Source organism: Oxyura jamaicensis, chromosome 10 (assembly GCF_011077185.1).
Source record: "Oxyura jamaicensis isolate SHBP4307 breed ruddy duck chromosome 10, BPBGC_Ojam_1.0, whole genome shotgun sequence".
In the NCBI taxonomy this organism is placed as follows: domain Eukaryota; kingdom Metazoa; phylum Chordata; class Aves; order Anseriformes; family Anatidae; genus Oxyura; species Oxyura jamaicensis.
In genome coordinates this window covers 19828267-19852249 of record NC_048902.1, presented here as the reverse complement: position 1 = coordinate 19852249, position 23983 = coordinate 19828267, and the positions used below count along the sequence as shown (strand labels likewise).

Below are 23983 nucleotides of genomic sequence, written 5' to 3'. Positions count from 1 at the left end.
CCAAAAAATAAAATTAAATAAATTCAAGTAATAGAAAATGGTATAAAATAAAACAAAAAGAATGAAATGAAATAAATAATAAAAGAAAATAATTAAAGAAAATAAAATAATAAAAGGAAATAATAAAATAACAAAATAAAATAAATAATAAGTTTCAATAAATTAAAATAATAAATTAAAATAATAAAATAAAATAAAAATCCCCCTGCACCTTTACCTCCAAGCGCCTTTATCCCGTGGTTTATGGGGGATATCCCACGGATATCCCGTGACCTACCGGGGATATCGGGCACTTGGGATGCACTGGAGGCAGCAGCTCCTGGTCCCGCAGCTGCCCCGGGAAGGTGCCCCCAAAGGGGAGCAGGCAGCGGGCACCTTCACCTGGCGGCCCAGCCTCACGGCACCTGGGAAACCTCCCCAGGTAGCAATAAATAAATAAATAAATAAATAAATACATAAATATTTTTTTTCCAACCAAGATCTGGTAAATCCCAGTTCGGGCAGGTTTCTGATCAGCATTTTTGGGCAGCTCCTGCTGCAGCTGAGAGCTGGCACCTGTGGTGCTCCCGAGCCCCGGCTGCACCCGCACACCTGAGAGCGAGCTTTGGGTCACTGGAGTCCCATTTCTTATGGAAACCTTAAAACCCCCTCAGAAATGTCCTGACGGACTTTGCGTGGAGATAACAACGTGTGGCGGCCCCGCATGAAGCCCGTGGGTGCCCCAGTGGCAGCCCCACAGCACCGCCGCTCATCGCTCCGCACATCCAAGCGGGGCAGCCACATGCCGGTGGGATGAAGACACATGGAAAGGCTGCCGAAAGGGCTCGGCTTCAGGTGTGGAGGCAGAAATTGGGATTTCCTGGCTCTCGGACCCAAGAGGATCCCTTTCCATCCCCGGGCTGCTCCGGAGAGGCTCCAGCACCTAAATTCCACACGGACCGAGCGGTCCTGCACGGCCCTAAGGTTTGTGTCCCGACAGCGCCTGGTGCTTTTCCCTCCAATACCTTATTTACAAACAGCCATCTGAATTAAAATGGCACAAATGTGCAATTACCGGCATTTAAATCTATATCAGTCTTACACACAGCACCTTTAGGTCGAGGACAGGCTCTTATTCCAGCCAGCAACGCGTCGCTGCTTGGCCAACGCCACCCAGCCGTGGTGCAGGATGGCACGACGAACAACGGGGCCTTCACGGCGGGCACAGGTACGGGATGGAGAAGCCCCAGTTTCACCAGGAGTGCCACCACCTCGGGCTGGGCAACAAGGGGACATTGTTCCACGCCCCAACGCGGGGCAAGAAAAACAGAGCCCTCAGTTGTACTCCCCGTGATGCACACATCGTTTACAGTAATGTCGGTTATTAAGGGATTTTTGGTAATTAACAGCGATGTGCTCCTGCACTGCCTTTTTTTTTTTTCCCCTCTTTTTTTTTTTTTTTGGCCTGCCATAATAACAAAACATTCCTGCGAGATGCTCTGGAACACGTCCTATAGGTCTTGGCACAAAAAGCTGCAGAGAAGGTTTTGAAAGGCTGCCAGCGTTATCTGACATGCATCTCCCAGGTGCTATATAAAGCCAAACCCTCGTGGGCCCGGAGGACCGTGGGTGGCCGTGAGGGCCCCGGCACTCACCTCCTCCGAGAGCCAAAACGCGGCCGGGATGGGGCGACAGCAGGGAGAGGGCACGGCGAGGAGCAGTCGGAAGAGACGGCAGAGCCCAGAGCGAGGACGGGAAACTTCGGGGTTTTCAGTAAGCAAAAGGAATCTCCGATTTTCTAGCTTCTTGCTCTCCAGTTCTTTTCCTCTGGTCAAAGAGAAAGGCACAGAGGTTAAAACACAAAAGGAATGTTTGACCCTGCGCCCGCAGGCACCGAGCGCCTGAGCCCGGCCGGAGCAACCACGGCTCAAGGGCTGCGCCTGAGCAGGGGGCTCTGCCAAGAGCTGAAAGGCCTCGTAAAACCAGGCTGGTTTTGCTGGAAGCTGAGTTTGAAAGGAACCAGAGAAAAAAAGCTCTGACAGCACCAGAATGTCCCCTTTCGTTTGTTTTAGTGACATCGCTGCGATTTTCCAGCTCAGGCTGACTTCGTGTTACATTCTGTGCCGTAACGTACCGTGATAGGACCTTGGACGGTCTTCAGGATGGAAAAAGCTAAAACCAGAGCGAGGCCTTTGGATAAACCCAACCCCAAAACCGTCTGAAGGCTTCTCCTTCACGGCAAACTTCACAACCGCTGGGCTCTGCGCTCCCAGGCCTCGGCTTCTGGAGATGCTCCGGGCTCAGGATGTGATCCCAGCCCAGAGGATGGACATCAAGGGAACGCGGGGGCTGTTGCCCACCACCATGCACGGGGCTCAGAGCCTGTGTTTGCTATTTTTACCCTTTCCACCCTGTTTTGGCCGCAGCATCCCGTGCAGCTCACCACCCGCAGTGGTGGGGAGCTGGCGGGGACGGCATGCACGGATCCGTGCCCGCGTCCCCACGCAGGGGCTGGGCAGAGGAAAGGGGTAGATAAAGGTGGGAGAGCACTGCCCCAGCCTCCTCCTGGCATGAGGAATTGTGGAAATCCCTGCACGTGGGTACAGCCGAGAGCGAATTTGCTCGGGCGCCTTTCATCCAAATGGCCCCGTCCCGTGCCGTGGTGGCACCCGGAGGGAGACCCGGGGACACAGCAGCGAGGCTGCTCGGAGCAGGCTGAAATGGAAGCTGCGAAATCTCATGAGGAACCAGGAAGGGGGAAAAAAAAAAAAACAAAATTCAACCGAATCGCCCGACCTGCAATTAATGAGAATGGGTTAATGGCAGCTCCGCGAGGCCAGCGCTGTGGCTGCCGCCTCTCCGGGCTCGGCGAGGCCCTTCCCACGAGTATCTCCTGTGGGTGGGACGAGCTGACTCACAGTTTCCAGGGCTGTAGTAACATTTCAACACCCCAGCGCTCCAGCCTTGGGGACTGATGGCAAAGAGCACATTCCCAGCAGAGCGGTTGGGAAGCTTTTGACAACATGTTTTCTTGTGTCAGAAAATGTCAGTGTGGCAAAACCAATTTTTTCCTTTTTATTTTTTTTCCCTTTTTTTTTTTTATTTATTTTTTCATAGCAACCTATCAGTTTCCACGAAGGGCTGTTTGGGGAGGTTGCCTGTGCTCAAGCCTGGATTTCAAGTCAAAACCACGGGGTAAAATCTTCTCCCAACAGGCCCTCACCTGCAGGTGATGGCACCCACCCGCAGCGCTCCCAGCCCCTGGAGAGGTCCCTGGCTGCCAGCAGGGACACGGGGACACGGGGACACAGAGACATGGGGACACAGACTCTCCCATCCCAGAGAAGCCCAGTCTTTAAATCCCTCCTGTGCACAGCTGGGCCAGTTTGGATAAATGATTAAGCAGTTATCCATGGAAAAAGAGTCTGACTTCCAGCCTGGAGATGTGAGCGCCCATCTGGGATGTGGGGTCTTGGGTTCGGGTCCCTGGTTTGAGTCGAAGCTCAACCCACCTGTCAGGCAAGGGCCATGAGTACGGGGTTATCCCCTGTGCTGCTGCTTTCACTTTTTTTTAGGAAAACAAACTCAAAATGAGCTTGATGCAACCCAAGGCAAGCACCGGTGTCCCAGGTTTTGTAGGACAGAAAGACTGCGTTCATCCAGATCCAATGCCAGCCTTCACAGGTGTTTTATTCCCCATCAAAAAAAAAGCTGTATTTCCATCTCTCCTACTAGCTCTTGCTTTAATATGTCTACTTCCCCATGGCTTCTCTGTCTCCTTTTTTTCTGTGACCGCCTCTCTCTGAGCAGCCTCGAGCAGACGGCTCCGTAAAGCCCAGCACGGCCTCGGCAAGCGGAGCTCCCCGGCACTGCACAGGGCGACCTGCTCCAGAGGAAGGCGATGGATGGCCGAGGGCGTGCGGGTCCGAGCGGGCAGGCTCCAGACGGCCAGGGAACGAGGAGAAGCCATCCGATATAACTGAACCCCAGCCAAACGCTTTCCAAGGCTCAGCAGATTTCACATCAGTAACTTTTATCCATCCTCCAGAAGCCAACGCGATGCCCAGGGGAGCCCATCCTGCACCCAGCCACGCAGGTGCTGGGAACGGGGCGAGACCCAGCCCAGCAGCCAGCTCCAGCCACCTCTTCAAATCCAGCTCCCAACCCTCCGGAGCTGCTCAGCACCACCTCCTGATGCTCTCCCTCTTGCCCACGTGCCAGCACCGTTAATTCACCTTCCCCGTATTTACTCTCACAACCCTCCAGGGAGGCGAGGGACTACTGGTAGCATCCTCCGGTACGCATGTGGAGGTCTTGCAGCGCAAAGGGCCCTCAGACAGATGCCGAGGGCTGTGCTGGGACACAGGAGCTGCCCCGGGGAGCTGCTGGGGTACAGATGACAGGCGTTGTTCCTCCCGGGGCTCTGGAACCAGTCCGCAGCTCACGGGGAGGATCTACCTGCCACTGAAGCTCTCAGTGTGTTTCCTGATGCTGTTGACAGTGATTTTCAGTGCCCTTTTGAACTCACAGCCTAATAAAATGAGGTACATGGATGGAGAGGGTGAAGACATTGCCTCCTGAGCCTTCAGACCAGGTGAGCATCCCACCTCGCGGGCAGCCACCAGCAGCCACCCTTCCGGGGATGCCGCAGCCCGGCAGCAGCATGAGCACAGCTTGAAACCAGCCGTCTGCACGGGAGTGGTGTGGGGGGTTCTGAGCTCGCAGAAACCCCCTCAGCCTCAGTTCTCACTTCTCCGGCCGCAGGCAGGCCAGCGGGGCTAGCCACTGAACTTCTCCTGTCCTGTCCTGGCTGGAGGAGCCCAGCAGTATCACACAGAACAGATGCTCTGCTCAGTAGGAAGGGACCTGCAGCCTCCCTCACCCACCAGAGGCTACGTCTGAAAACCACACCACCCATAACAAACACAGGAGTTTGTCCTCTTTATCAGCATTTATTCAGCAGCCTGTGGAGACAGTCTGCCTCGCTGGACTCTTTTCCAGGCAGATAACACCCAGTTCTGAAACTGCCCTTTACCTTTTTTTTTTTTTTTTTTTTTTTTTTTTTGGGCTTGGCTTTGGTGAATTGCCATTTTCGAGGACGACAGCGAGCCCAGCCCCTCTGCAGAGTATCTCTGCCCCTAGCCGTATCTACCCGCACAATTTGCAAACACCAAACTGGAAGCTCCCCGGGGAGGGCGGCATTAAAACAAGATTATTCCCTTTGGAGACGGTCCAGAAAAAAAAAAAAAAAAAAAAAAAAAAAGAGGGAGTAGAGGTGGAAGTCCAAAAGGGATGGCAATGGCCCATCAGCTGCGGGGGGTTCGCTGCGCCCAGCGGCGCTCTCCTTGCAGCAGGAGCTCGAATCGCGGGGCGGCAGGACGGGGAGGAAGCATAGGTTGACGAAGACATCAAAGCAGAGCTGAGAAAGGTCAGATATAAATGGCAACCTGTCCGTTGGTGCAATAGTTTGCTCTTCTATTTACGACGGTGTTTTCTGGGAAGGGCTGGTCAGAGCCAACTAGGGCAGGCTTGTAAAAAGATAATTTTTCTCCCTTAGAAAACACGACGACAGACGGGCTGGGCTGCTGCTGGCTTTTCTCCCTTCCCGAGATCTGCTGCCCTGGGCAATTTGTCCTGTTGCAGCAGCTCTTTGCTGGAGTGCCTGGCGTCTGGGCCGCTCCAGAGCAGACGCCAGGCACTGGAGCAGAGATCTGCTCACCACGGCGCGGGGAAATATTTTCTGCAGCGGTGCGGGAGCGACTTAAAGAGCAGCACTGTTATTTCGTAGTCATCTCCAATAATAACTCAGAGACGGCAGCCGCAAGACACATTAGCAAAAGCTGCTGCCACCGACCAAAACTTCAGAGGAGGAGGAACAGAAGTGGGAAGGGAATAGAAATAGAAATAGAAATAGAAATAGAAATAGAAATAGGGGCTGAGTCATGGGCCGGAGAGGCAGCAAGGGCAGAAGGAGGCAGGCTTCCAGAGGGGTCCCGGGATGGGTCTGCGGGACCCATCTGCTCAGGTCCTTCCCCAGATTTCTTGCAACCTCGAAACGGGGATGTGAAAATCATTAAGGCAGAGGAGAAGAGTGTCTTCTCTGTTTCGAATCTGGAGCGGAGGTAGCCAGAGGCAGTCGTTACCGAAATACCACGACGACATCTCTTTTTGTGTTGAAGCTGTGTTGTGTCTCTGCTGGCGGCCGGCTGCAGGATCTCCAGGGCTTGCTCATGCAGAAGAATGCGAAAATGGAAAGCGGGATTAGGGAGGAAAGGAGCTCGCCCTGAAGTCATTGGCACCGCTGGCTGTGACAGAGCCAACCATCCTAAAACCCACACCAGGACCCAGGAGCAGCAGCTCCTTCACTCCTGTCTGGGTGCCCTAACTACAGCTGATGACAAGAACCGCTGGGGAGGAAAGATAATAAACCGTGCTGCATAAAGAAAGAAATTCCCAGAGCCAGGCTAGGGCATCGTTGTCCCCTAGCAGCTCCTGTCACCTCGCCTGCCCGCACCGACAGCAGGGTGCTGAGCAGCCCCAGCACCCTCGTCCCAAAGATGCATGCTCAGGAACGACACCAACCATCCCAACACGAGTTATTAATATCGTCGTTAGCCAAACAACAAACGTTTCTCCCAAAGTCGTAAAGCAAGGGTGGCATTTTTATTAGCTGAGGTTTCCTCCTTTTTTTTTCCTTTTTTTTTTTTTTTTATGGCCTTATCCCCAACTGCTGAGAGCCAGAGGGAATTATTTGTTACTTACATTAAAGCAAGAAGCCTTCAGACCGCAGCGCTGCAACCTCTCCCCTCTCCCCGTATCATTATTTTCTTCTGGATTTCTGCGGAGCTCATTACTAAACCTTAGCTAACGCAGACATCCTAACAATGCACCGAGTGCTAATAACTGCTGAGCAGCGTTATTAATTATTGCAATTACGGCGTTTAAAATACATTTTGATTATATTAAAGAGAATACTTTCCTACTTTTCCGACCAAAAAAAATCCACAAATGTAGCTTGTTAACACTAATTCTATTCTTATTGGTGAGCCTATTGTTAGATTTCAAAGGCAGCCAGCCTGGGCCCGAAACCCAGCCCGGGCTGCGACGGCTGCCCCGAGGGCCAGAAGGATCCTGGTGAAATCCGACAGTGGGGACCCCAACTTGGGGTGCAGCTGGGGTCAGAGGACCCCGACTTTAGGAGAGGAATCAGCGCGTACGGCCCCCATCGGGGGCTGACGTGTGGCTGGCTGCAGAGCTCCTTGTAGGTATGTAGGTACGGTATGTGTAGGTACAATATGTGTAGGCACAATATGTGTAGGTACAATACGTGTAGGTACAATACGTGTAGGTACAATACGTGTAGGTACAATTGTGGAGCTCCCTGTAGGTACGCTGTAGGGTCGCAGTCCCGCAGCCGCGCTCTCGCTGTTAACCCTTGCTGCCAACACTCGCTGGAATTATTCACGCCGGAGCCAGACAGGCAAATAGGCAGGCAGACACCCAGCTGCGCTTTTAATTAGAGCAGTGTGGAGATAAAAAGCTTCGGAAAACAATTTTCAGCAATTAAAAATAATATTCCGGGTGCTTGGCTGCCCCAGCCGCGTGTGTCCTGGGCGGCTGGGAGAGGCCAGCCAGCCGCCCCCCGGCGTGCCAGGTTGTGACGACAAGACGAGGGCTTGCTGCCCTTCCCCTGTGACCACCAAACGAGGGCTTGCTGCCCTTCCCCTCCGCTTGGCCGAGGGCTTGCTGCCCTTCCCCTCTGCCTCCGAGACTTTCTTTGCTACAAAGAGTTAAGATTTCACTTGTCGGGCTGTTTGTGTTTCTATTCACATGTCGGTGCCTGTCATTTATTTAGTCAATGGGACATGTCCGAGGGATGGAGACAGGCTGGGTTAGTCATTCTGACCGTGGGTCGCCAGCCACTGCAAACCGCCTGAGGTCATTTCCAACAGCACCACTAACAATGAGAGGGGAGCTGGGCCCAGGAGACCTGCAGGAAACGGCGCGGAGATTAAAGACGGAGATAGTCCTCGGCAAAAGTACACTGCAAGAATGTTCCCTATGTTCTGTCAACAGAGTTTCTTCCTCGCCGAAGACCGTCTATTTTAAGGCCGAGCTCGCACCAAAAATGGAAATCCTTGCTCGATGGCTATCAGCGGATCTTCGGTTCCCGAGGCTGCGGCAGAGCTGGGGCCGAGGAAACGAAGCCTCCAGCTCGTCCCGTGCTGCCCCCTCCGCTTTCGGCTCTGGCTGCGCTTCCCCGGCGCTCTCCTGCTTCCAGGAAGGGAACGGAGGAGACACCTTGAAATGCCACGGTGCAGATTTGTGGCAGCCTCATGCTCTGAAATCAAACCCCCGATGGCACATCTGGGGAACGGGCAATTCCTCAACGCGGGGCAGGAGCAAAAGGGCAGTTTTGGGTGCAGAGATGCACATTTTGCTTCTCAAGCGAAACGCCGCTGCCTGCTCGTACTTAACACATCAAGTACCTCTGGGTGTTTTGGAAAACATTAATAGCAACCACATGACTGGTGTAAAACACTGATTTTCCATCCAGACACACTATTGTTTTCAGATAAATACATTCCATCGAGCTTTTTTGTATCTGAACTTTCTACATGTGGCTTCTGGGGCTCGGGCAGATGGGGCTCGGGGCTCGACAACAATAGCGGTGGCCCAGGAGGGGCCCCTGGAGCCCGCTGCTCGGGAACTGGTGACACGGGCTAAATCCTGCCCTCTGGTGCTGGTGCGATGCTGGTGACATGGGGCAGGGGCTGGAGGTTCCCAGGGGACGGGCAAAGGAGCTGCACAGTAGGTTATAGCTGCTCCAGAGAGATAGGGAAAGGCAGAAAACGCATTTCTCAGAACGCCAACATCCATCACCGACACACACGAGAGTCTCCGAATTCCTCAGTGTTATATTTATGAAGCCATTCGGAGACATGATACAGGCCAGTTCCTGTAGATTTTTCCATGTGCTGTTAAAGATTCAAATTACAGAGCAATTTTCCGCCTTTGAAGACGTCGGGCTTCGCGGTGCAGAGCCCGGGGCTGCTGCAGGCAGGGTCTGTCTCGCTGCAGCCCGGAGATAACGCAGAGCCACCGCCAGCGCTCGGCCGCGCCGGAGTCAGGAGCGGGCCAGGAATGACAGCACTGGGGGGAATTTACTCCGCTGGCAGATAAGGAAAGCATCCTGCTCGAAGCACGGGGTAAACAACTCGTAATGCGAGTTGTCTGCAGAGTCCCACGCGGCCCCGGTGGCACATCTGCCCCGCACGGCTCAGGGACGGAGCCAGCCCCTGCGCCGGGGTGGTTTGGGGACCCCAACGGGGCCGGGTGCTCGCCGGGACCACGGCTCCTCCGGTTTGCTCTGCTCGGTGCAAAAGGAAATAGAGCTGGGTGGGTTTGTCACCCGGAGGAGAACCGGGGCACCCGGACCGCTGGTGGCCACTGGTGGCATTGGTTGTGCACGTAAATTAGAAATCCACGCAGATTAGGAAAAACAAGAGTTGGGCAAAATCAGAAAGTCATTAAAAAAAAGATGAAAAATCTCTTCTTTCAGCACCCAACTCCTGACACCTTCCCAGTAATCACACAGAACACCCTACCAAACTAAATTCAGGTGTGTTTTCATTGATAACACTGATACTGACATTGATAACGTTGATGATTTCATGAAAACACAAGCTGGAAGCAGGAGACGAGGCACGCCAGCTCAGCAGGACGACATCTGGGGCCCTCCTTAGTGCTCGCGGGTAGCTGCTCACCCCTCGCTACACAACCGAGGCCTGAAATCCAGCCCCGAGTGTGAGAGAATCACTGCCTGCCTGTGCCGCTCCTGAGCCATCCCAGGAGCAGCTCCCGTGTTTCTGTGTCCCTCCACTCGCAGTGGGGCTGGAGGACCAGAGCCGCTCTTCGAATCAAGCTCTGGGGCTGAAGCTCGCAGACGCGGACCCCGGCACGTATGGGACGCTGAGGATGGCAACACCAACAAATCCGTGAAAGCCTGCCCAAGGAAAATGGTGGTGGGCTCAGCACCGGCTGGATGCCATCGAGCCCCGTCCTGTCTGCTGTCCCCGGGTGCACACAGGGGGAGGCACACGAGGCGCAGCCCTCTGCCTTGTCGCGGGGGCACGGCGGAGCCAGGAGAGGAGCCGGAGGAGCCGAGCGAGCAGCTCTCGAGTTCACAGGCTGATTTACGGCCGAGGCCCCCGGCAGATCCCTGACTGGGTTTGTGGTTTCATTTCCTCATCCCCAGAATCTGTTTCGCTGCCGATGTGTGAGAGGGAATTAACATTCAAACTTTGCTTTCAATAAATGCTTAAAGATTCATTTTGTGCTTTATGAAGCTTTTGGAAGGATTTTGGAAATCTTCTGCTCTTGCACGAGGGTCGCTCAGTGCCAGCCCTTCCTTTAGAGCTCCTCTCCCTGCGGTGCCGATACCCCTCCGGCACGGGCAGCTACAGGATTTTCCTTTCATTGAGTAAAAATTGAGCCGCCTCAGTTAAAAGCAAAGGTATCTGAAGGAAGTTTCTGCCAGTTCCCCGCAGCCCTGGACACCAGCAGGACACGTGGAGCACGACAGTTCCTCCATAAACCAAAGCAGGTCCAGGCCAAGCGGACGGGGTGTGGGTCAGCAGGCTCTGAGAGACCCCACAAACTCCTCAGCTCTTCATTTGCGAGCACAGTTCCGTACGAACCCCGTTTTCTACCATCCTTGCAGGATCTGGAAGTGAAAGCGTGGGCTTCAAGCTCCTCTGTGCTGAGGCCAGTGGAAATTTGGTGCGGGTTTCACCCGAGGACTGCGCACGCTTGGGGCTCGGCCTGTTTATTGTTAACCTCATAAAAAACACCAGGGTTTTTGCAACTTGAAAGTCTTTCTAACTTCATAAAATATGTGAATGCTTACGAAAAGAATCTGGGCCCAACTGCAGAAATGATGACTAACAAGGAGGAATCTCGCGGTGTTCAAAGGGAGCAAAATGAGCTGACGAGCCATGGCATAATGAGTTAATTTGCCTTGCAGCCTACCTGGTGCCCAGCGCCAGCTCTCGCTCCCGCAGACGTCGCTGGTGATGGGTCATAGGCTCCTCCACCCAGATGAGTGATTTTAAGCTAAAGATCCGAAATTAGCTGTCTCAGACACACACCAGCCCGAGGTTGGTCACTTCCTTGTACTATGGATGCAGAATTTCTATTAGAAGAAAATTCGAGTGTTTCCAAATGAAACGATTTGGTACTTTGAGGTGAAATAATCTCCATTTCTAAATGACATTTCTTTCTATTTTTAAAAGGCTGCGAAGTTTTGAGAGCAAATCCAACCATGCATTCAACCAAAACAACATTTTTGTTCAAGCCCTCAGTTCCCAGAAAAGTTGTAAACCACTTTTTTTTTAATTCCGAACTAGAACAAACCTTTTCCCCAAGACTTTGGAGCTGCCAATAATCCATTCTTATCCCAGATGTAACGTTTTCATAAAACTTCCTTACTGGAGCTGCTGGATCTTGAGGATGCCATCAAGTGGGTACTAAGTCTGTGCCATTTGTAATCCTGTAATTCCCCAAACTCGTCTCAGACTTCAGCAGCCCTGTCCGAGGGATGTTTACAGCTTTTTCTTTGTTTTTCCTCCATAGGCAGAATTAGGCAGCAAGCTAGAACTGATGAAAGGCACATTGCTGTCTGTCACAGGGGGCATATGTTGAAATACGGCAGTGAAAAAAGCCAGCTCTGCTCAAACCACTGCAGAATCCCAGCGGAACGAGGCACGTGAGGAGTATTTTGTGTTTAGTCAGAGGAGGGGAGAGGCAGGAGCCGGGTGATGGTGGGGTTTTTTGGGATGAAGAACATTTCTAGGCAAATCTCCCTGCCACGGGAAAAGCTGCACGCTTTGTTTTTATAGTGAACAACCCTCTCTGGCGTTCCGCAGCTCCAGGTTACTTTGGAGAGCTGCAGCAACCCCGCTTTCGCTGTTTATCATATCTTTATCAGCCAGGATGAGAAGAAGACATGTAAGTCATAATCACCACTCACGAAAACGCAACACCAGTGGCAAAAATAAACAACATCCCACTTCCAAAGCTCTCCTGGCTGAGAGGCCCTGTTAATTCCCACGCTCCTTGGAAGAACAGCCGCCCGCCTGCCTGGCGCTTGGCTGGTGTCTTCACCTGGCTCTTCTCTACCTCCTCTGCTGTCCTGCTGCCCTCCTCCTCTGTCTTGCTCCCTTCTCCTCTGCCCTGCTGCCCTTCTCCTCTGTCCTGCTCCCTTCTCCTCTGTCTTGCTCCCTTCTCCTCTGTCCTGCTGCCCTTCTCCTCTGTCCTGCTCCCTCCTCCTCTGTCCTGCTGCCCTCCTCCTCTGTCCTGCTGAAGTCTCTCCTGGTGTCTGCAAGTAGCTGGCCACCAGCTGTAAGTACGGCAAGGAAATGGAGCTGTGCTGATGAAGGATGGAAACCAAGGGCAGAGGGCAAAGAAGGAGTGAACAGGTTCCCAAACAGAGGAGCCACACAAAACCTCAGGTTTAAGTGGTGCTTAAAAGCCGCAGGGCACTTTTGTGGAGGGAATGAGCTTCCCTGCCTGGAAAGGTCCCCACCTTCCCTGCCTGGCACCCACCTCGTGAACAAGATGCTGCCTGTGGATGGAACAAGATGCTGCCGTCTCAGGTCTCTGCTTCACGTGGGGAGGCTCCCGAAGAAGCAGAAAAGGAAGAAGACTGCCTGCCAGTTCCTGCTCCAAGTGACACCTGAAGCCACTGAGTTCTCTGCACCTGTGCTACAGAGGCTGAAGCCAGAGTCTAGAAACAATTCTGGAATGGGACGCACGTAAAAATGATGCACAGCTGTAAGACCAACAGAAAAGGCTGACCATCAAGTACAGGTGCCGTTCTGGAATGGATTTCTATAAGATCACAGGGGTTTAGTGCTTTTCCTTTTTACAGTTTATAAAATTAACAGATGTCTTGGTGAAACAAGAAACAGAACAAGCCAAATGTTCAACTCCAAGCACTCACAAAGCATAAAGTAGCACCTGCCCAGAATAGAACTGAAACTAAAAATCAGCAATTTTTAAAATGACACATTTCTTCCACTCAAAACCCCCCAGCAGCTACACGTTTCTCTTTCTGCTAGTACCTCCTTCAGCACGAAGGCACAGCAGTGTCATTTCCACATAGCAGCTGCCTTTCGATGGCGTTAGGAAACCCCACGGCTGGCCCTGTGCTGGGTCACCTCTACTTGCTGCTCTTAAGCGGTTGCTTGGCCGGTGCCTTCACTACCACCATTTCTACTTGCCTTTGGCCTTCAAAGCGTGTTGTTTGTGGATTTCACCTGATGGACTGGGAAAGCGCTCGCCGTCCCTCCCCGCGGAGCCGGGCTTTGCCTCTTCCCCCAGCTTCATGTGACTGATTTGTAGGAACTTGCTTTGGCACCATCAGATTAGTGGCTGTTAACATCACTGATCCCGCTGAAGGTTCTTCCCAGTGAGCAATGAAACATACCTAATCCAGGCAGATTAAAGAGGAACACGTTTCATCATCCCTCCCTCGGCTCCAGCCACGGCGTGAGGAGGCTGGCACCGTGGCGGGAGGCTTTGCCTTTGTGAGCTGCTCGTAGCTCCATCAGGTTGAAGCAAGAGGCAGCGTCCGTGACAGACACAGACTGACGTGTTTCAGATAGATGGGGATGGTGAGGGGCAAAAACAATTTCCACGGTGGCTTTTCTTGAAGCTGCTGCAGAGGATTTGTACCCGGTGGCAGCACCCAGCCCAAAGGGGCTTTTGGGGCACGCTTCCCACATCCTGCCCCTCCACCGGCTCTGCCAGCCCTGCTGCTGCTGCCCGGCCTCCCCTGTGCCCTCCTCCGGCCTCACTTCAGGAGATCACTCTTCACATGGCCTTCTCCAGCATCCATCTGCCGTGTTTTAACCTGGTCTTCTAAGAAAACCTCTTGCCTCCATAACAGGAGCTGAGAAAAGCAGAGCTCAGTGGCTGTCTCTCTGGCAGCAGGGCGGCAGGCGCGGGGCAGCACGTGTGGCAGGCTCCGTGACAGCCACCGAGCACCGAGGGAAAGGCCAAAGTGCAAGCTCAGAAGAGATGACACCAAAGGATCATTGGGCGGGATGGAAATATCATGTCAGAAAAAGCTTGAACTGGAGGCTGCGCTTTTTTTGTTACCAGGAATCCGATTGTGAGGCAAAAATCTGGAGGAACCCAGAGCTTCACTTCTGCTCATGGAGAGAATTATTTTTATTGCCATAATAAATGGCAAAGGCTCTACGTCCAGAGCTGTGGGGGAGTACCAGGGCCTTTCCCTCTGGAAAAGGCAGTGACCACGGGCTGCATGAAACACAACCAACTCCCTCGAGCCTCGGTCTCTCCCCAGCACCTCAAATCCCTTATTTTGTCTGACCCAGGGCTGCGTGCTCCTGGAGCAGGGGCTCTCTTGTGCCTGCCCGTGGCACCATCAGCTCCTGATCTCCAGGCAGACCCTGCCGGGATCAGAATGTAACCCACAAAGGCTCCCAGTGAGGTCCCTGCTGTTCTGAGACGTGGCTGGCCCCAGGGAAGCCGGGGCAGAGTCAGCACAGGCTGACTGCAGCCTCCAGCACAGGCAGAGCCCTGCTCTGCGATGGGACAGCGTGAACCAGTTTAGATTCAAACCAAGCTTCTCGCTTGCCACCAAAACAAGCCTACTACGGACTTGCTATCCTCCCCAAACCACAGTGTTGATTTAATGACCCTCCATTTAGGCATTAAGGAGTGAAATGCCTAATCCTGTTGAGCGTGTAAGCAGGTGACTCACTGCCGTAGCGCTGGGAACTACCTCCTTCCTGGCAGCTGCTCCATGCACAGCCTTCAAAATGGCAGGGCTTGAATCTGCTAAGTGAAAATGATAAATCAACGCTAACTGCAGGTAATATCACCTGTGTGTGTGCAGTAATATTGTTCGAGTTGCCAAGCAACTAACGGGAGGTGTGGTGAAAGCAAGAGATAAAACCTCCTGAGCACAGGTATGCGCTGCGTCCGCTCCACGGGGACTGCTGGTGCTGGCTGTGTCACTGCTTACCCAGCGGTTCACATCAAGATTTCTTCTGGAGGAATAAAAAGGAAAAGGTGCAGAATGACTGACAGCAACCTAGGGCATACAAGTCCCTGAGAGCCCTGCCCCTGGCAGCTCTGAGCTTTCAGGCAGGCTGGAAATGAGCGGTGTGGTGGGACAAAAGTAACGCCGGCTCTCCTCATCTCCCGCGGGGATGGGGTCCTCTGCTGCAAGCCGTGGTGGTCTTGAAGGCAGCTCCTCAAACCCTTCCCGTGATATAAGCAGCAAGCAAACAAGCAGAAACAACCCGTGGCTGCGCACCTAGGTGTGTTTAACTGCAGCTGTTGTTCATGTAAGCACTTGTTGGTGCACATCTGTGCACGTTGCAAGGTGCTACTTGGGCAATTAATGGGGTGAGCTAGCCCCTAATGGGTTTTCATAAGCAGAGCCCAAACCACGCAGCCCTCTCTTGCAATTCCCTAAACAACAAGCTGCTGCCTTCCAGTTGAAAAAGGATAATTGCATTATCAGGAAGGACTTGAGAGCTCTCAAGATCTCCCAGGAGATGTTCTGGAGCTAGCAGGATCAGGTCCTAGGCACGCGTGATTCACTGAAATAAACAGTGGTCTGCGTGTTTGAACTTGGCTTTCGGATTTGCTCCCAGGAGCGAATGGCCCACGCTCCACTGCAGCAGCATCGGATGGGATGTCCACGACATACAGGTGGCTGTGACGCCCCTCGAGACAGCTTTCTGCAGCAAGCACGTGTCACTCTGCTTCTTTCGGGTGTGAAACTGGACGTTTGTAAATTCTAGAGCTGCTTCTGAAACCTGGCCCACCCCATGCAGAAATAAGGCTCCTTGTGACGAGCAGGGCACAGAACCTGCAGCAAAGCTCGTGCAGAGCTGCAGCCAGAGGCTGCCACCCAGCAGGCATGCCAGAAGGGGATCTTTTCTTTTTCTTCCTCTCTGGACACTCTCTTGGCTGCTCTCCGCTGGCTGGAGGAGGTGATGTGCCCGACCCAGAGAGCCGTGAGCTGGGAGACAGCAGGATGTGAGAGCTGTGCCCCCCATCAGTCCCCCCAGTGCATCACACCCGAGTTGTGCATTGGAAGAAACCACTCCGACTGACCTCTGGCTTCACACAGCTTGTTAAATTGGCAAGCTGAAAGAAATCGCACACAAACTCAATGTGACATCTCCGTCATCTCCCTGCAAAACTACCGGTGCACAGCTCCTCCATGGAAAGCACAAAGAAAACAAGAGAGTTTTTTTTTAAAAAGAACAGGAGAAAAGCACCCAGCAAGAGAAGAGCAAAACAAGCCCCGAATAAACGCAATGCAATGAGCCCGGGCATGTTATATACCCAGTGCAATGTTTGCTCCTAATGCCACCCTGGTTTTACTTTTATTCTGCTGCCTGCAGATCTGTTGGGCTGCCCGGCAAGGCAGACGTGCTGCCGGTGACACCCAGCTGTGCCTGGTCACCTCCTCGTGGCTGCGGCACGGGGCAGGAGCCACTCGCAGTCCTGCCAGCCAGGGCCTGGCTCCTGGGTTTGGGGGCTGAAGGTTAAGGATTCTCAGTAGGAGGCTCTTTTGTGCCGACAGTTATGAGTCTTGGAGGCTCTGCAGACGTCTCTATCAGTGCTGGCCATCGCTCAAATACTTGCAAACAATGACTAACGTGAGCCCACACAGAGCTCTGATGGAGCGCACCACCGCCGGCTGCCCTGCCAGCTGGGCCACGCCGCCTTGGCCATGGGGGCTTCCCGGTGGGCAGGAGACTATTTGTGCCAAAGGGTGGCACACACGTGCTCGCTTTAAACCCAAGGAATCCGTATTCCAGCCCCAGGAATGGCCGGGTACCAGCGTGGAAGCCCACGACTCTACTGGGAAATCACCGGTCGGGGCACCCATGAGACAACCAGAGAAATCTGGGGTCAGCGTCCACATGCTGCGGTCACACCTCTGGTGGCAGCTCCAGCAGAGCGCCTGAGTCACCAGGAAAAGATTAGAGGAAAGTTCCCTTCTGTTTTAATGAATGAATAAGCTCGAAGGTTTTTCTAGGGTGTGGAGAAAGATAAGGCTTAAGAAGGAAATGCGACGCCTGAGGAGCGGTCAGGTCTACCCAGTGCTCCCAGCACTCCTAAACCAGCTGGCCTTTGGTGGTACGACGTATAGGTGGCTTCACGTCCCCTGCTGGCCTATTTGAGTGGAATTAACACGCCTGAGATCCTAACTGCCATACATTTCTCTTGGGGGGGTCTGCAGACTCTACCTTCATGCCCCATCCAAGCCCTAGCGGCCGTGTGGATCAGACTTCAGACGGATTATTCACCGGAGCTGTCTGCATGCCGACGGGATGCAGTAAGCCAGTCGTGGAAGAAGCTTTTTGCTGTGTCTGCCTAGATCCCCAGAGGCATGCAGAGACAGCTCTGGCACCAGGAGCATCTCCCTCCAGGGCCTTGATGCCCCAGTGAAGGGCAGGGGCAGGCTGCGACCCCTCCTCCAGCTCCCAGGCAGCAGAAGTGGCCACACAGGCTGCAGCAGCTGATTTCCCTGGCTCACAGCTCCAGAGACTTTGGAGGGGGGTTTTCATGCAAGGCATGCCGTCGCAGGGTGGGCTCGAAGCCTGGCGTGCCAGCACCATCCGAGGGGCATTTCTGCTGCTGGCACCCCATCGCCTTGTCCAAGAGAAGGGCAGACAGCGGTGAGCCGTGGGTGGCTGGGATGGGATCTCTTACACTGAACTTTTGGACTCCGTACAGTATGAAACCATAGATTACCCCCCCACCGGCTCCGCGAGATGTCTGTGAAAGATGCAGCCAGAAATGCTCAAGTTCACCCACTGGGGAAACATCGTGTTACGTGAAGCTTGCGGCCCTCTCCCCTTATCTGCGAGGCAGCTGATGAAGGGCCTGGCGTCAGTCTGGCAACTCTGATGGCTCCCATTTAGCACCAGCGAGGGCCGCCTATCAGCAGCACGCCGGGGCAGATAGCGGCCGCGACTATCTAATCACATACCTTTTGCATTAGTGCTGCCATCTATCCCTTCCATTTACAATCAGGAGACTGGACCGCACTGAATTTTCACAGGAATGAACTGTCAACAACCCCATCCTTCCCAAGGCCTAAAAATGGGTGCTTTATCACAGCGGCCAGTAGACTTCTTTTCTTAGACTTCCAGGCAATGGCCGGAGCAGACTTGGAGCCCCCACGAGCGAGACATGAAGGAGACCTTTTTGAGATAACAGCAGTTCACTTGGCTCTCTCAAGAATGCCTTATGGCTGTTCCTTTTCAAAGCCGAAGTAAGGAAACCAGCTCAATTAGAGCATATCAAGAAACTTTGTGTCTCCTGGTTTGTTTACCTTTTATCAGCGCTCTTAATACGCTTTCCTGCTTCTCCGAGAGGAGTAGGAGGGCTCTGCTTTGTAAGATTGCACTAGAAAAATCAAACGGTTAAGAGGCAGCTTTTTAAAGCGACACATCAGAGTTAATAACAGGACAGCAAACTGCTACCAGCCTCTCCCTCACTTGGTGTTTCACCACTTTTCAATGCATCGATTTGGCTGCACGCCTACATTTCACTGCAATTTTGCAGAAGTATATAGTTTTATTTAACACACGTTGCCAACCTATAATCTCTCAGGTCACGTTTAAGTTGTCTGTGTAACTGTCAGATCTTTCTTGAGCCAAGCGCCCATTAGGATATGTCCCAAATAAAGAGCCCACGGAAACATCTCCCGTAAGAATGGCATCTCGAAACATCCTTCGAAGCCAAGCCCTGACCCTGCAGCAGACTCAAGTTCATCAGCTCTTGGAGCCTACATCAGACCATTAATTGCAGGCGTAACTAACGATGGCCAAATCTCCAAAAAGTGCCAAATTAGATTTCACTTGAGACAAGCAGATGTATTTTGGTTGACTGGATGAGGCCCAGTCCTGCCTGCCGCCAAAGCCCAGAAGCCTGCTCACAGAAGGAGCATCCAGTCTCACCCTGCCCCTCCGGAAAACTAATTTTACTCATTTCCCACTGGGAGATAAAACACAGGTCCGCTCCCATTGCAGGGCCCTTTGGCTGGGACACAAATAGCTTTGGAAACGCTCTTATCTCTGCATAGACGTCCTTCCAGAAAATAGAGCAGGCCGCAGGAGGCTGCCTTGGTACCACCGAGCCTCTTCACGAGGAGCACGCGAGCTCAGCCCACGGCAGGGCTTTTTGAGGTCTGGTTTCCTCGTGATACCCACATCCCACAAGAGGGACATCCTTCCTGCTTTCGGAGAAGCACCTCACGACCTGTGCCCACCAGGAAAGGGCATTTTGGGGGAGTCCCAAGCGGTTGCCTCTGAGGGCCGGGCCCTGCCCCTGCTCAAGGTGAGGTGCCCGAAGCGCAGCCCTCGCAGCTCTCTGCAGGCCCATTTATCTCCTGCTGGGGTGCCTGGAGTGCTCCTCTTATCTGAGCCAGCTCCTCCGGGATCCCGTTTTACACATGCTTTACATTTTTGTACAGTTCCTCTTAGAACCTAGGCGTAGCCTCAGCTAAGGAACAGGCTTGTGTCGACCGCTGAGAGCAGGAACGGTTCGGAAACGGAGGCAAGTTGAAACCCAGTCTTGAGCGGCTCGGGGCTGGCCCACATGTCCTCGGCTTCCAGCCCCGGTGCTCTGCAGGTTTCCTGAACCTGACCTCATCCTCCTGCCGGTGACACTCAGTTTACGTGGGTTTGGATTTCACAACAAAGGCGCTGGCACCGCTCCCGTTAGGGTGCCAGCAAGTAACAAGCGATCGCTAACTACCGACACATCTGCTGCCTGAGGACATTCAAACCCTGCCTGTGTAAACCATTAGATACTTTTCTGAGGGAAACAAACAAAAAAGCTCTCGGCCTTGCATATCAGAAGAGCAGAACCCCTGTGCTCCTCTCCTGCCCTCCGTGCCAGCCCGGCCTGCTCCTTACACCGCTGCAGCGGGGCTCCGGTGCCTGGCGGCGGTGGGGCTGGCTGCTGGGGGCAGCGTGTCAGGCTGCCTGGTGGTGTGTCAGGCTGGGCCTGGCAGGAGCTGCTGTCCCGCCTTTGGAGCCCGTTCTGGTCTCCTGTCTCAGTAAACGTCAGATTTCCCTCTCCTGGTACCGGAGGAGATGGAGCCATGGGAGCACAGGGGGTGGGCAGTGGCACTGCACCTGAGGCACTTGGAGAAGGTTGGGGTTATTTTGACAGAGACCTCTTGCAAACCCTCACTGTACAGCCCCATGCTATAAAAGCTATCTCCTCACATGATTATGCCCCAGTAAAGTCTGAACTGAATCTCTCTCTGCCTGCCACGGAAGACCCTCATTTCATTGACTTAATGGAACACATTTTTACAGAGCCTTCGCCCCGTCGTTGAAACTGCAGGCTGCTTTTTCTCGGCCATCTTCTCCACACACGTTGTTACCTTATCACGCCGTGTAATTTGCAGACAAATGAAAATCTGGGCTTTCACTCGCACACTTAGATATAAAAACCTTGCTGTTGCCAACTTGTATGGTTGTATCCTCATATTTGATGGGTCCACCAGGGTCTCCCACCCGGCTACCTCCACCAGGGTCTCCCATCCCCGCTTCCAGGCTGGTTTTCAACTTGTTAGAAAAACTGAAGATGCATTGTATGTATTGCACCGCCTCTGCCAAGGTAAATAAACTCATAGATGACTTTTTTCCAGGCATTCACAGTCAAACGAAGGGGAATATTAACAACCACTGCATTAGACCCAAACTTGTGTGAGATAATAAAAGGTGACGCTGTAACCCCGCGTCTTCAATCACGCCTGTAATGCGCCCCTGCCCATCTGCTGCTTTTCATCCGAAGGCACGGGTAATTAATAGATAAGTGGTATGACAGAAAGTACTAATTCCAGGAAGCAGAACAATTCATTTTCATGAACGACTGCGGCACTCTTTGCTCTCCCCAGAGGGATCTTCTTCGCAGATGCTGGTGGGGCTTGGAGACGGGGGGTGTCTCGCATGCAGACCCATCCCAGCAAGGGAAGTGGGAGCCTGAATGCCTGTCCCCCATCCTGTACATGCAAGGCACACCAGCACCACGCTGCGGGGGGCTCAATAAAATGATGGGCTTATCCCTGGGACCGCCGAATTAACCAGCACAGCACAGGGAAGGCAGATGGGGGGTCTCCCAGGGGGGTGCTGGAAGTTGCCATGGAAGATGTGCAGCCAGCTCTACACAAACCTAACCCAAGTTTTCTTCAAGGCAAAGCCATGAAGATTGGGGCACGGGGTCTCGGTACGTACGTACTTGAGCCTCATATTTTCACACACCATCCCCTCGTCCCTCCCCGCTGCCACACGACTCGCTGGGATCAGCGTCTGCTTGCTCTGCTCCTGGGGTGTAACTGGGGCTAATGACACGTGCTGGCACGCGGGCTGGGACGCTACGTATGGTGTAGTTGCCTCTGAGAACATGTCGCTTAGAAAGCGCCCCCTCAGCCCACAGAAGGGCTGTTCAACAACAGCAATTCCTGCAGATCTACGTTCATTCAAACTCTCAAGCCACTTTTTGTTGCTATGCCAGGCAATAAAAGAGTGATAAATGAAGGAATTTACACATCAGACATCTCAGATTCCTTTCCCTCCTTTCCCAAGAGCAGCACGAGGGGACAGTTAACGATGCTAGTTTATGGTATAAATATTTGGACAGAATATATTTTGATACCATAAATTTTAACAGTTCTGGCTGGTTTTAAACTCTGTTTTTCCCCAACCAGGACTCTGTGTAAAGTAATAATGTCTGAAGTGTTTCTTAAGGAGCAGAACCTGTCCCTAGGAAAACATTCTCCTTCCCTTAAAATAATACTGCACCGCCTGACAAAGAAATGCCTGCACTCGCAGAGCCTTTGGGAGTTAAAGCTCTTCTCTCCGTCTCGAGGTGATCACTGTGTAGGACCATCGCCCACTGTTACCATGCCCCCGAAGCCCCACTGCATCCATTCCCCCAGCATTCTTCCAAAGCACTGCTGCTCCTGCTCGTGCTCGGGAACACAAAGCAAAAGTCATCGACTTGCCCAAGGTCACGGAGAAGGAAAAACTAAGGGAACGGGCAAGAAGCGGAGCATCAGTGCCCCAGGAGCAGGGCTGTCCTAGGGATGGGTTATCCTACACGTGAATCCAGCAAGAGAGGTCACGTTGCTAACACTGCTCCCATTCTGCTTCTTTAAGCCTGGCGCCTGACCGTACAGCTCGGCCACCTCTAGTGACAGCACACCTGGCACGGTAAGCCCAGGGACTGGGGCTTGGTTGGTGTGAAGGCAACGACAAAGGGTTCTTGGCTTCCACGGGAACCCTGCGGAGCCCCTGGCTGCCTGGGGAAGTGGGAGGAGGATGGCTTCGTGATGGGGCTGCCTGTGGGAAATAACCCAGCACAGGACGGCTGTAGGGGAGAGCAAAAGGGACAGAGAACAAATCGCGACAAAACCGAGCTTCGTTAGCGCCTCTTCTTAATGAACAACTTGTTTAATTACACATCTGGAAAGGAACTGGTTTAGGACAGCTTTCCAATACGCTTCTTGGAAGGTGCTGCACCCAGGCAGGTCTGCTGCTGGGATATTTCCACCACCCTGCAAGCGAAGTGCAGCTGGAGCTCAGGTCCCACAGTGTGCCGGGGCACTCTTCCCACAGCAGAGCTTAAATTCTCTGCAAACATGCAATTAAAATTCTCCGATTGCACTAAAAATTGCTACAGCTTAACCTTTTGCAACAATTGTTAATGGCCACATTTTTCTCTTTCTGAGAAAAAAAAAAATAAAACAAATCTACAAGCAGCAGGGCCTGTGTCAATCTCCAGACGTGCCAGCTCAGGGCTGAGAACCAGATAGGCAGAAAAATGTTGCTCGGGGAAGGATCTGGCCGTATCTGCTCAGAACTTTCCCATGCAGAGAAATGAAATGTGGACCCCGGCACCTCGGTGTCTGGCTCCAGCCCTAAAGTGGTTTCCACTAGTTATAGAACATGCTGACAGGCTCTTCAGATAAGTAGGGCACGGCGAGGGCACTCAGGCGCTTGGCAGCCGGAGACTCGGGCGTCCTGCTTGGGTGGCTTCGGGAGCGGTTTCTGAACCCCGGTTCCATCGCCTGTGAACAATTCCTGTTCCTAAGACATCTGACCCAGAAACCCCTTTGGTAATTTAAAGCCTGTTCAAACCTCCAATCGATAGCACAGGACACTTGGAAGCCCTTGAGTCCATTACCGTAAATGTAAAGGAACAATTCACTGTTGAATCTGAACTGACTTCCACGGCTGCTCCCAGCTGCAAAAGGATCTCAAGCTACCTGCACATCTTATACTTCCTCACCACCACCCGGCACCATGGTGTCCAAATCCCTGCCCCACCAAATGGTGCGCAGTGGCCAGACCTTCAGTGGGACCCGTGGAGCTGCCGTTCTTCCCTCCTAGGGACACAGTTTCAGGGGATCTGGAGCTCTCACGTGGTGAGCCTTCCGTTCCACAACTGACAGTTGGATCCAGCGAGATCCAAAACCTCCGTGGAGCGGGCAGAAGCTGTCAGAGGGTATTCCTTCCATCCTGGTAATGCTGCTGAAATAGAAGCAGAGGCTCTTTCACACACACAAATTACGCTGTAGCATAAACATAGCCTAGAGGAATCCACTCGAATTTCAAAGCTCCGTCCCTCAGCCTCGCACACACACACACACACTCTTTCAATGACAATGAAATAAAGCCTCTGCCTGACATTAAGGCAGGGTCCACACGCGCTGTTCTGCTCTCCTCCAGGTACCTCTGCACCCAGCTGGGCAGCCCGAACCAGGGGCAGAGAACAGAGCGTGGGGCGACGTCTTCCCCCCAAAATGTCCCTGACCTGTGTCCTTGCCAGCACGTGAGGACGTCTGCTGAGTGTCAGCATCATCCCTGGTGGGTTCGGAGGCTCTGGACGGCACGGGATCTCTGTGCTGACACCGACGGCACGTGGG

General features: G+C 53.1%; 1 protein-coding gene and 1 long non-coding RNA gene across 2 annotated transcripts in view; both read right to left on the bottom strand.

The window, feature by feature from the left end:
- The window catches only part of SMAD6 (SMAD family member 6), a 36749-nt gene extending 32199 nt beyond the window's left edge, over positions 1 to 4550 (bottom strand). Inside the window, exons 1-2 of the mRNA XM_035335953.1 lie at positions 4508 to 4550; positions 4103 to 4153 (exon numbers count right to left, since the gene is read on the bottom strand). Of these exons, the coding sequence (XP_035191844.1) occupies positions 4103 to 4153; positions 4508 to 4550 (94 nt within the window). The remainder of the gene's footprint in view (positions 1 to 4102; positions 4154 to 4507) is intronic.
- Positions 2114 to 3564, bottom strand: LOC118172419. Its single transcript, XR_004753688.1, has 2 exons — positions 2776 to 3564; positions 2114 to 2706 (listed from the first exon to the last, which is right to left on the bottom strand). It is a non-coding gene; the product is annotated as an uncharacterized LOC118172419 (long non-coding RNA).
- Positions 4551 to 23983: the final 19433 nt, after the last annotated feature.